This window comes from Corapipo altera, unplaced genomic scaffold, assembly GCF_003945725.1.
Source record: "Corapipo altera isolate COAL_440 unplaced genomic scaffold, ASM394572v1 45, whole genome shotgun sequence".
NCBI lineage: Eukaryota > Metazoa > Chordata > Aves > Passeriformes > Pipridae > Corapipo > Corapipo altera.
The window spans coordinates 12280440-12293637 of NW_020884877.1; the positions used below are offsets into that span (position 1 = coordinate 12280440).

Below are 13198 nucleotides of genomic sequence, written 5' to 3' on the forward strand. Positions count from 1 at the left end.
AAGAGCTGTGCCTGCTGAACCCAACACTCGTCCCGGAGTTATTAACATTTCAAAAGACAATGAGACAAATTCTGCTCGCAGCTACATCCCTGTTTGACTTCAGTGGGCGGGGGAAGGTAATCTGGGAGCAGAAGTTGGTCCTTTAACTTCGGGAGTCATCTCGGTCGATTAGAAGCACAAAGCAAGGATTTGCTTATCCAAGACCATTATTTTCCAGAACTGTACCACAGATGCCAAAGTAGGTGTCTCTCTCTCTCACACACAACACATTTTCCCTGCTCCCAGTCAACTTATCACAGACTTTAAGTAAACAGCGGGGGTCCGGGAGGGGGATTTTCAAGAAGAGCAGCTAGAGAGGTTTTACTTCTCCACACCCTTTTTTCCCCCCCTTTATTTTCGTAGATTCGTCTGAAGAGTGAAAGGATGGCTTTGAACAGCTCTGGAGAGGAAAGGCCACTACCGTAGGAACCTGGTGTAACAAAACTTGAAAACTTGTCTCAGGAATTCCCTCCTCAAGCGCTGCTGCTAGCTGCTCTCCATACCAGAGAAAGGGAAGGGTATTTTGGGTCCAAAAGGTTAAGGGTTTAGAGGTCACTCTTCCCGGCTGAAATACAACTAATCGAATAGAAAATTTGTCCTCTGGGTGAACCTGTTCCTGCAATTTAGCCGAACTTCAGTAAAATACCTTTTCAGCTTCTCAACGTGAAGGCGCCAGGAAAAAAGACGTCTTTACTATGTATGAACTCGGTGCTTTTTGTCATAGAAACAATGATGCGAATAATGCGGGAATATCCATCTTTAATATCACGACGTGGAGATATTCAAGTATTGCCATGTGCAAGTCTGAGAACTGGGCTAACCCTAAGGAAGAACAAAGAGTTTTCTCTAGGCTCTAAAACAAAAGACCAAGTCTTAAAGACACTTTGCGGACTTCTAGGAACGAGAAAAAGGCAAAAATTAACTGCTGGCCACATTAACACTGCTGAATACACCCTTGTTGAAAAGTTCGCTTTTTATTTTCAAATTCGTTTAATCCCATTTTGGCCGCTGTTATTCCCAGCGAGCCCAAAAGCCTTGAGTCGTCGATGGGAAGCACCCAGCCTGGAGAAGGGCACGTTAACTCAGCCCCTGCTCTTTCCACCTCCCTTCAGTGTTTTCTATGAGTTTCATTCTTTACCCTTTTTCTCTTTAATAAAGGGATCACCTCGTTACAATTTCGACTATATGGTTTCTCTCCCAGGCTGCCCTGAGGGTACAGGAGATAAGGGCTGAGCTTTAAAATCGCCTGAGCGGAGGTGTAAGTGGCTGAGGGAGCTGGTTTGGTTGGCTTTCGTAGTTACAGCGCACTAAAACTTTGGCAACCAGCAGTCAGGGCCAAACCAGTGAGTATTAGACGAGCTCTATTCCCATGCAAGCCTTTCCTCTTTCCATGAAAGCAACTTGCTGAGCTTTCCAACCGTTGCAGTCATGTGTCGTGGTTTGCTTAAAAACAATCACTGTTCTCAAAACAAACAAAAAACAACAACACCAAAAACCTAAACAAACCCAAACCACAAAAATCCAGCAGACCAAAATAAACCTAAAACGAAACAAGACAACAGCCAACATAGCCTATCTCTCTTTAGCAGAAAAGAAATTTGAAATCTGCTTGAAATAATGTATTCAGTTTTCAGCTTTGAGTGGCTCAGGTTATATCAGAAATCACATTAACTTTTCACTTTTTTTTGGTGACGGTGGTAGTTCTATTGTTTGTTTCGAGTTTGTTGGGGTTTGAGTTTGGAGGGGGTTTTTTTTGGGGGGAGGTGTTTTTTGTGGTCTCCCCTCTTTTTTTTTCATTTTTTTTCCCTTTCCATTTTTAAAATGAGGTATTGATGGTTTAAAGCACAGCGCTGAGTAGCAGGCTTTGGAAACAGATTTCAAGCCTGTAAGCTCTGGATGGCACACGATAAGGAGCAGGGACGCTTTTCCTATTCACAAAGGAGGAAAATAATAAAAAAAAGGGGGGGGACAAGAAAGTTGTGTACGTTCAAGACAAGTAAACATTACATATGTGTTGATGAGATTGGGAAGGAGAAACACTGTATTTCAGCTCCTCTTCCCCGTTTTTTGGTATGACTATTTTTCTTTTTGTCTTCACTCTTCTATGTAACAAATAAATAAATACGCTAACACTATCAGAACATAAAATAACCCGTTTTCACTTAATTCCTATGCACACCTTCTGAGACGTTATGGAAATGAGCAAGTATTTTCATCACACCAAGAAAGGCAAAGCAGCACAAAAAAAGTTCACATTTAATAGTCTTTCTGTTCAAATAAAAGACTATACTATGATTTTCCTGTCCTCAACTTGCCCAAAATGCATCCGTGCCCAAATTACATGGGATAAAAAGACAATTAAAAGTATAAATCCCAGAATAAAGCATCCAATCTTCACTTTTGAATTCAAAACTGAAACACAGGACAGTTTCATTTTCAATGATTTATTACTTTTTAAGGACAGAAGGTCTCATTTAATATTTTCCCAATTCCCACTGCCTGTGTGATGGTTTGTTTTTTTTCTTTCCCCTGTCTCTTTCTTTCCCCTTATTTTGTTTTCCTTTTTTAAGTTGTGCTAGAAGAGGCAAATAAAATAAAGTCCAAAGTAGCGTCATTTTGTCTCCTTTGTACAACAGTACCTTAAAGAAAGATGACAGTTTCTCGTGTCCTTAGCTGCTACATGCAGGTTCTGCTTGGGCAGTGTCAGTTATGTACAGTACTGGTCAGAAGCGAAGGATGAAATGGAAAATTTCACCTCTTCTACAAAGTTGTCAAGTCAGTCTGATGGTCCTTGGAACCAGTTTGTAAATGGGGGTTTGAACCAGATGAAGAAGACCTGCCCTTCGTGTTGGGCAGTTTGTGATCTTTTTTCCACTTCATTCTTCTGTTCTGAAACCAGATCTTGATCTGGCGCTCAGAGAGACACAAAGTGTGGGCTATCTCGATACGGCGTCGCCTGGTCAGGTACCTGTTAAAATGAAATTCTTTTTCCAGTTCTAGGACTTGCTGTCTGGTGTAAGCTGTGCGGGAGCGTTTAGGTTCCCCTCCGTTGTAATTGGGATTCACTGGGAAAAAAATACGAAGAACTTTACAAAGCTAATCTTGACTTGCCGGTTCGACTTTACAAAAGAAAACCTTATGAGCTGCGAGCATGTGGCCGGGCTGGATTCGTCCCAGTTGCTTACAATGGACGGGCTGCTCTCCCCCACGTTTGAGGCAGGCACTACGGGCACACGCAGCTAGGTAGTCTGGGAGCCTCTAGCAGGCTCCTAAAATGGAGTTTTATCCTGCATGGCAAAGCCCCGCGTGGCCAACAGCCTATTTCCTCAGCAATAAAAATTTATGGCGAGTGTAATTGGCCACCTCGGCTTAAAAAGCTCGTCCACGAGCCTGGCAGGGACTCGGGCAAGCGCCGCTGAGGACGATCGGAAGCAGGGTAGAAGAGCAAAGTAAGAAGAGGATCCTTACCCGAGTTTACATGGACTTTCTTCATCCAGGGATAAACTACTGCTGGCTGCTTAACTGCGGAGCCGTTTGGGGGTTTGAGGGCCGGCTGCTGGCTGCAGGCTCGCGAGTTGGACATTGGAGGCGGTGGACAATGCTCTGCTGGGCCGGGGAAGTGGCTTGCCGGGCCGGATTGCTCCTGTCCGTGACCCCGCGGCTGCCCGGCAGAGCCTTGGGCATTGCTACAGCTAAAGGGTTGCTCGCTGTAGTTTGACCGTGGATAGAGTCCCTGGTGCTGGAAATCAGAGCCTTGCGAGGCACTGTAGTACTCGGCCCCCTGCTCGCCTAGGTAGCTATTCTGCAAATATTCCTCGCAAGGAGGAAATTTGGGATCCACATACTTAGAGTTCACCATATACGAACTCATGGCCATTAATTTCTGAAGGTAGAAAATACTAATTTTTCTCGTGTTGTCTTTTTTTCCCCTGCCATAGAGCCCTCCTACTTGCTGTCAACTGAATAAAGTTAGGCGGGCATGTGACCGGCCCGGCCAATGGGGAGCCGGGCGCCCACCGCCGCATTTCCCCGCATTTCCCCCGATTCCACTCAATAACATCCCTCTGACTGGATGACCCCCCTCTCCGGCGGGCCGCACCCCCAAACCAGGTACCGGAGGTGTAGGGGTACCCCGGGGCGGGGGCCGCTGCCCTGCCCACAGCCTTTTGTCTGAGCCGGCCTCCCCCAGCCCCGGGGGATGCAGACCCGCCGCCTGATTTACCAGCCAGCATCATTGCCGGGGCTTGGTACCTTGCTTTAAATAAAATTAAAAAAAAAGAAACAAACAACAACATCGAAAGGAATATACGGAGCGATGAGCTGAAGCGGGGTTAAAAGAGAGGAAACTGCTAAGCAGTAGAGGAAAAGAAAAGCCGTCAAAGAAGAGGGTAATATGATGTACAATAGATCTGTCCTGTCTTTGTCTCGCAGAGGTCATCCAAAAGTTACCAGAATTTAGTTCTGCTGAATAAAATTAGGCAATCAGTAACTTCTCATTCACTTTCAAGCCTCAGTATATACGTGTGCATACGTATGTGCGCACAGACGCAAACGCCAACGTATAAATATAAATCTATACATGTATGTATGTAAAATCATACAGATGGCAAGAAACAGTTCACTTTTAACTACTATAGTTCAATCAACTGAACTGGTGACGTCATTTAATTAGGTTAAAAATATCACGGGTTTAATGAGATAAATTCGGTCTTCATTCATCAATATCATGCCTGGAGCACAAGTAAATACATTCCAATGAGACGAAGGCTGCTTTTGCTGCTGTCGTAAATATTTTGGTGTGATCTGGACCCTTGACAGAGAAATTTTGCTAACGTCTGGCATATCTAGCTAATTTATGAGTATCTTTTAAAAGAGTCATTCACTGATTGGTAAATAATTTCTTTCTCTCCCCCCCCTTCCTCCCCGAAAATTTGTAGCTTGTGGTGAGATTAATTGTTTAAATTCACAGATTTTCAGTGAAAGTTAGGACTGAAAGACAATTGAAGTTTAAAAAAAAGTCCTAAAACCTAGCAATTAGGAGCGAGGCAGCAAAACTTTTGTAATTTTTGAGTGTTCAGCACGCACATGCCTCTTGATTCCACCCGTATTTAAACTTCTAACCATTTGCAGAAAGGTGAAGTTTTTGCATCGACCATATATTCCCCTAGAATCGAATCTGTGACTATATGAATATCACACAAATTCGGTTCTACAGGGTATATATAGACAACGTAATAACATTCTGTTTTCATCTATAATATAGCAGGTCTTTGCAATTCTCTTAGTCTCTTACTGTCTTCTGAGGAATGTAAACTATTCTGCTGGGACTCAGTTCTGAAATACGGATTTGCAGGAAGGTGGGATTTCGGAAAAGATTCACGCTTGTTATGATTGCTGCAATAGAGCTATACGAGTCTCCACCAAATCATAACGACGAATTTCGCCTACCAAATTCTCAGACAGACCTGCCGTTCTCTTTAAATTCTCTACCGTTTACGTCCTCGCTACGGAAAACTGACCTGATCGGTCAAATTGTGCTATTTAGAATAATAATGGTTAAAGTAATTTAGGAAGGAGTCTTTAACTATTTAGACTAACACGAATCCGAAAAGATTCTCCATAATCAGAAATCCCCCCCCCCCCCCCCCCAATAAAAAAGAATTTAAAAACAAAAACAAAACCAAAAACGAAACAGAAGTAAAACAGTCGACAACAGAAACAGCGGTTGGTGAAAAAGATGAGATTAAAGGCTCTAGTTAGTTGCTCTCGGGAAGAAGAGAGTTTCCAAATTTACCTTCATCCCATTATGCTGGTCTAGCTATTATCCCCGCGAGCTGCCCGCGAGCCGCAGCCTCGCACCCTCCCAGGTTTTCCCCGCCGTAGCGTTTATGGTGAAGGGCAGGGCGAGAGGTCAGCCGAAATCATTTACAAACATATCACAAAGTTTCATTATTTTTACTTTGTCGACAGCGGCACACAGGAGTACAAAAGTTCATGAATTGTGTCTGACCCAGCTCCTCACTGCTGTCCTGCGGTCAACCTCTTCTCCTTCCACTATTTAAAACAGGCACCATAAGGACAAATAATGGTGCGGGTGTGATACATCCAACCACTGCGGAGGGCAGATTTGGGGGTGTTGCGCTTATCCGAGCGGTGTGTACCAGTTTGTTTGCCTGGTTCCAACTCCCAACTGCCTGATCTGGGAGATGCTAGTTTTAAACATCTGCTTTCTTACCACTACTGTGGTGCCTTCCTCACAACAAGTGCAACTCGAAGCGACTTTGTGTCCTTAATCCTCCCCCCCCCCGCCCCGGCTTATTTAAATCTCCACACAACTATTTTAAGCGCCTCGCCCCGCTTTCTCCTCCTTTCTCTGAGGGGAGGGGGGGTACCCCCGCCTCCGCGAGGGTTATTAACCACCCGGCTGAACTGGCAGGGTAACACCCCCCGCCCCCCAGTGCGAGCTCGCGTTTGGGGCAGCCCCCAGGAACGGACAAGCCCGCCGAGGGCTGCCCAGGGAGAAGCGAAGGGTCTGGGGAAGCAGCAGCTCCCCGCTCTGTTTAATAGTACACATTTTCATATTTGTTAGACGCTGTGACCTGCGTTTCACCTTATTGCACGACTTGCTCAGACAGGTCAAAGCCAAAGAGTTATTGATGAACAAAAGCGTTATATATTCACCTCCTGTTCTTCTGCCCATACAAAATACTTTTGATCTATCAGGCTTTTTGTATTCTGGTTCATAGTCAGTATGCTAAATGTACGTTAGCAGAAAACAAGTAATCCATACGTCTAGGGCCAGCCTCAGAATAAAATGCCAAGGACATCTACGTAGCGCAGGGCTGAGCTACGAGGGGAGGAAAGTTACCTATGGAACACAGTTAAAACTGCAATGCTGAAGGCGATTCTTTAGTTCGTATTTATAGGGCTGGAAAATCAATAGAGCCACGTAAGGCAAAAAGACAAGGAGAAGCTTAGCACAGGCAATGAAATAGGTTATTTATCAGGAAGCAGGGAGAGGAAACGGGGAAATGCAAACAAACACAGTTCCTCTCCTCTACATGCTCCCGGTCAGAGTGGGATTGGTAGAAGCGGGGAGGGCAGTGTAGAACCTAATGCATCTCCAAATATCGCAAGCTTTCTTTCCCTCTTTGAGAGACGAACCAGTCTCAGCCTAGAACACCAGGACTGATGCTCTTAGCTCCTCACTAGAGGCAGAAAGGTTCAACAGCATTTCCTGATGCACATTTATCTGCTGCCCTCCTCTCGGTCCCCCCAGAGCAGCTCAAGCAGGACCATCTGGGGTGCGAAAACCCCTACAATAAAAGATTGCCTTCCTAAGCTCTGATACCCATTCCCGTGCCTCCACAACATTTAAATCCACGTTAGAGTCTTCCCTGCCCGGAGAGACCTAGCAGCAGCGGATCAGCTCTACCGCCCGCAGGACTCGGATGCAGCTGGGCTGTCCCGGCTGGCCAGCGCGGACCGCTCCCAGCTCCCATCACTTCTTTCACCCAGTCACCAGGCTGTATCAAACGAGGGGAACATCAGAAAGCAAGCACAGCTCTGCTTGGGATCCCATCTGGAGAAAACAGTGGGAGTAACCAAGGTTATGAGGCGCTGGGACACAACGTGATCCGTTCGGGTTCTGCACGGGGAGGCGCTGTACAGTCCCGCCGAGTTGAAATGGAAACGCTGCTAATTGCCTTGGAGTGCTTAAGAGCAGGAGGACACCTGTACAGCCCTGTAATAAACCCCCAGGAGACTGCACCTCTGCTTTTAGTGCTAGCCAGAGTTATGACATGGTACCACAAACCAACTCCACAAGAGCCTTCACATGCTGACGTGGTCGTTTTCTTTCTTTCCTTTTTTTTTTTTTTTAAATTAATTAATTTATTTATGTTGAGTAGCAATATTCATCAGGCATCATCATTTTTAATTTTTCCAGTCTGAATAGAAGAAACAGGATTTTCAAGCAACTCAGACTCTACAAGAAATAAGAGGTTACTTACCGTGGATGTCCTTCCATGCTGCTGAACCTGTTGCAATAAAAACGTTTGTTACTGTTGTATTCCACATACGGGTGATATTTCTGGAGAATGGTTACAAACCACGTTTGACAGATGAAGGCAGAGAGGAACTGGTGGTAAATCCTGCGAGCAGCGGAGTGGTGGGATGGAAGCCCCTTCCAAATGAGGACCACGTTGCATTCAGGCAGTTTTTTATGAACACACGCTTTCCCTGTGCCCGGGGTATGATCTTTCACTTTTAATATTCATAGTCTAAATTTTATACCGGATAATTTCTAAAGATGTGAAAAGTCAGAACTCCCTCTTTCACTGATGGAAGAGATGGAAAAGAAGAATAACAAAGGCGCTTTTTTTTCTTTTTTTTTGTTCTGTGGCAATCCAGTCACTTAGAAATGAAATATTCAGATCACCTTTGCTAAACCATCACCCACAAAATGTCACAATGCGCCGTGCAACATCATATCCATGTAGACCACAGAAAGAACTACAGTTCTATTAGAATGAATATCCGGTTACTCTAAGATAGATCCCTTTTAAGATCACCTAATTAACCTATCAGTAACCACGAGACATACATCTTTGTTTGCACTATGGAAGGATAGATTTAACTTGAACTTTCCTTCAAATATTTTAATAAATATATTCAAAGAGCACAATAAGGGAAACAAAAACACGTGCTTACTCTAATGCTTCTGAAAAGCGTCGTATATTTAAAAGCAAATACTAATGGGGAATTCTCTTCTCTAAGCTATTTTTCACCTCCTCTATTGCCTTCCTACGACATCTTGGAGAGTTACTGTTTTAAGCACAGGGCAATTGCCTAGATATCAATGGTTCACTAAATAGAGCTTCCCCAGACCGTTTTTGGTTGGATTTTTTTTTGTGTGTTTTTTTTTAGTTCTGCCCACTCTAGATAACATACAGAGCCTGGGAGGAGAGTGGACTAATATCAGCATTTTTCCACTAAGCATTTTTTTTTTAATTTTTAAATTTTAATTTTAAAAAAAGATGGTTAGCTGCAAATAAGAGATCCTATCAAATTTAGAAATGTCAGACAGGGACCAGCCGGCTCATCCCGGCGCACCCCTAGCCACCTGAGCTCTACCTGCCCATTTCCCCAACAGAGCTGTTCCGCGTTGCCAGGCTGGTACCCCGTTCCCATGAAGTTCCTCGGGGCACAGAGAGCCCGAGCGCGGCGGCGGCGGGGAGGCTGAAAGCGGACTTACTGTGCGCTCCCCCCGCGGCCTGGGGGACCCGGTAGCAGAGGTGCCTGCACGGTCGCATTCCTGCCGACGGTTCCCTGCTAACACTTTCCCGATTACTGCTTCCAGGAACGAAAGCATCTGCACTTGTATGCTCTTAAACTAATTTATGGTGGGAATTATATTTTGGCTTGTCAACTCTCAAGCCATAAAACAAAGTTTATTGGAATCACGTGCTTCTAAATAGCCACTCAGGACCTATCTCTGTGGAACCATAAATAACCTTCAGCTTTAAACTTTTATTCTCTAAATAAAGGTTCGCTGAATCTGTCCTATTAAAATGGGACTGGGTCGGAATAGCGGGGATGGGTGGAAGCTTAGCTGCACGGCGTTATGCCGGCCTATTTCAGGAGCATGTGGTAGGGAAAGCTGCAAAGGGGAGTTAGCGTTCCCGAAGTGCTCTTCAGAAAGGAGTCGAGGGTGTTTCGCTGTGGATACCCGTTCAAACATTTCTTTATACTTCTTAGGGGACAGGGAAGCCCAGCGTCAGGAGAAAACAAAACAAAAAAACCTCTAACCAACTGAAAGACGGAACGTCCTCTCTCTTCCCTGGATGTTTATGGCATTTTAATCAGGGTCCCCTGAAAAATGAGTTTGAGTCGTTCATCTCGTGAGCTGTAGCTCGGCAGAGCTGTGCCAGGGGCTGCGGGTTCGCCGGGCACCCGACGGATCTTTGTAAGTGACCAAACTGCTGCAAACAGCGAGGACATAGGGCTTTGGAAAGGGAGAAAGTGTGAAGCCTGCCACAATGAGATCTTTGAGGACTGGAAGTTTAAGGACGGTTATAAAACAATAAAACAGCCTCGGTGTGAAGGGAGAAGGGTGTGAGTTAGCAAATGAGAATTTCAAGGAGCCCGAGCACAGGAAGTCAAATGTCCCTGGCAGTCTCACAGCATGAAGAAACGCGGACAGCAGCTCGCAATCTATCATGGCTAAGATGAGGACGTCGGAGAGGCCAGCAGTTCCCAGTGCATCCAAGGAAGGATTTATACCTTCACCAGAGGGCGGGGAGCCGCATCAGCCCCGTCAGGGACCGGCCGCGGGCAGAGGGGACCAGCCACTCCTCCGGCCCTCGGGTGCGAGTGCGCCTCCGCCCGGGGACTCAGCTCTGAAAAACGAGCCAACTTCAGCTCCTTGCTGGGTAGTGGCACCAACTGGGTGGCGCCTGCTTAACACCAGGCTCCTCTTACTTGGCCATTTCTGGCTACACAAGTCTGAAGTAACCCAAAAGGGGCAGCTCAGATCTTGCTGTACGCACTAGATAGCCGAAATCACAGCTGATCAATTAGTTTTCCTACAGAGAACAAGAGGCATACCGACATCCTTCCCTACTCCTTCTTTATGACCCAGAATGACTTTGCATTCCACTGTTTTCCTTGCTTTTGTCAAGGCCTTAATCATATGGCATCACTTTCATGCTTTTTTTTAATGGCTTGAGCTGGGAAATGGCTCTTTCCACCTCCCCTGACCAGGACACCTGGCAGGGGCAGTGGCATTTCAACTGCAGTGCTCAGTCTGAGAAACTTTATCAGGCCCAGGGGATCTGGCCAAGCACCCCCAAGAGAGGGGTGGACTGTACTGGAGCATGACTCATGCTCCCAGCCCAGGGTAGGCAGGGGAAAAAGCTTCCTGGAGCTCCCCAAGCCTTGCTCAGGTACCTGGGCCTGGGCATGGTGAGCCCTGAATCAGGCTTCTGGCAGCCCCTAGCTACCCTCCTCACCAAACACTTCATCCTCACTGGCCTCCAGAAGAAGGGCTTCAGCAGCAGGCAGCTGCAGGGAGCCAAAGTGCCTGTTCTCTGGAAAGGTGCAAGAAAACCTATGTACTGGGATGTGAGGGATAGGGTGCGATAAGAAAGTGCAATAAAGTGTGGGGAAAATAGTCTGGGATGACAAGAACCACGATGGAGAGTCAAGTGTGTTTGCCCTGGGCTTGGCACTGGGTACTTGGTATGGTGAAGGTCCTGTCCCGGGCAGTAGGGGTGACGAGTGGGCTTCAGCCCCTGCACCAGTATAGGGATTGTCCCACCCCTCCCTACATGTCTGTGATGGCTTTGGTTCTCTTGACCCATCTCATGGGCAGGAGAAGCCAACAGTTTGTAGACAAGATACTGTCCATGTGTGCAGGAGGAGAGGAGCCGCAGTGAGGCAGGAGGCTTGGCAACACAGCGGCCGGCCAAAGTGTCAGCCCCTGGCAAAGGGGGTGGCCCAAGCCAGGCATGTGCTTTAGGCACACATGTCCAGGAGCCTGGAGCTGGGAAAGGTGAGGCTGCGGGATAGTGAGGAATTGATGACTGAGATACAGCTCCCTGTTATCTAGGGACAAGATGAATGCAACAGTAACTGAGTGATTCTAGCCATGAGATTTTTGAAGAGGGAATTAGAACGATTTTCACATTTCCTATTCTGAAATGCAGATGTGAAAGTTGGCTTTGAAGCTCTGGCCAGTTCATTCTCTAGGCTTTTATGCAAGTTTTCATATTTGGGACTGACTATCTGGAGACGGATAAGCTGTGTAATAAAGTAACACGGTAACAATTGGTTTCCCTCTGATAATTTTGCGATAAAAAGGTTGGGGAAATTGAATCACATGTGTAAGCCAGCATTGCTCTTGATGCTACTTGACAGACACGACGACTGGTATCCTACCCCAAGGACCACACTGCCAGAAAATTACAGGCTCCATCTCTGACTTTGAACACCTACCAAGCGCCTCGATAACATCCAATGTATTATGCCCCTGTGCTTTTATCATAACCCCGACCTTTCCACAGTCACCTTGTCGCCCATGCCCTCGTCAAGCAGGATGTAGGCATGCAAAGGCCCTTGCCCACAGCATCTCGCGCCCGCAGGCAGATCCGGTGGCAGAAGAAGCCCGGAGCGGGCAGGGCAGCGTCGAGCCGCGCCTCGACATCAAAAGGGGGCAGCGGCGGCGACACCTCAGGTCCGCGGGGGAAGAGGGTGAGGAGTGCGGGGAAGGGAGGGGAGGCCGGGGGCCGTGGGAGCGTCTCGCCGGGGCAGGCACGGCCCGGGGCGATGGGTGCCACCAGGGTCATGTCCGGGCACGGCTCAGGAAGGTGAAGCCCGGAGGAAACAGGTGAAGCTGAGGCAGGGAACTCTGCCGGGCCCCGGCTTGCAGGAGGCAGGGAGGATGTGCGGGGGCCGGGGGCTCCGCCCGCGGGAAGGGAGCCGGCGGGAAGGAGGGCGCGGGCCGCCGCGGGGCTCTGGCACCCACTTCAAAGGGACAGGGTGGGAAAAGGTGGGTGCCCGACATCAAAGGGCGGGCTGGTGACCGGGAGGGCGGCGAGGCACACGAGGGGAGCCCCGCGGCACTGTGGTTCAGGCAGGGAGTGCGGGAGAGTGCGCACCGGGGCGCGTAAGGGGCTGTGGACTGGGGTCAGACGGGAGGCCGCGGCACTGGAGGAGTAGGAGAACTGGAGCGCAGCTGGAGTCGCCCGAGAAGGTCGGTGGAGCTCCGCCCATGACCCCGCCTGCCGGGGGGTTTCTTCTGTGGGCAGGCGGGCGGCAGGGTAGGGGTCTCGAAGCCGGCGGCGGGGCGGTGGGCCCCTGGCCCCGGAGGGGAGAGCGACCAGGCTTGTCCTACAGCGCCTTCTCCTGGAAGAGGCCGTGGAGACATAAAGGCTGGTGGCGGCGGCCGGGGCCTGTCGCGCCCCCGGCGGCCACTCCGCGGGCCGGCCCGGCAGCCCCGAGCGCGGGAGCCGCGGGCAGGTGACCCCGGCCCGGCCCGTCGGGGCGGACGCCCACACGCGGGCAGAGCCGGCGGGGCTCGGGCGCGACCGCGGGGGCCGGCGGGCGGCTGCATGTCTCCACGGCCTCTTCCAGGAGAAGGCGCTGTAGGACAAGCCTG

General features: G+C 48.4%; 1 protein-coding gene across 3 annotated transcripts in view; it reads right to left on the bottom strand.

Moving 5' to 3' along the window:
• Positions 1–2553: 2553 nt before the first annotated feature.
• Positions 2554–13198, bottom strand: part of HOXD4 (homeobox D4) — a 14192-nt gene continuing 3547 nt past the window's right edge. The window contains exons 1-4 of one of the 3 annotated variants that reach the window (XM_027637127.1): positions 9296–10316; positions 8052–8078; positions 3508–7355; positions 2554–3104 (exon numbers count right to left, since the gene is read on the bottom strand). In XM_027637127.1, coding sequence (XP_027492928.1) covers positions 2800–3104; positions 3508–3916 — 714 coding nt within the window. In that variant the 5' untranslated portion in view covers positions 3917–7355; positions 8052–8078; positions 9296–10316 and the 3' untranslated portion in view covers positions 2554–2799. The other 2 variants (XM_027637128.1, XM_027637129.1) reach the window with 2 other exon arrangements.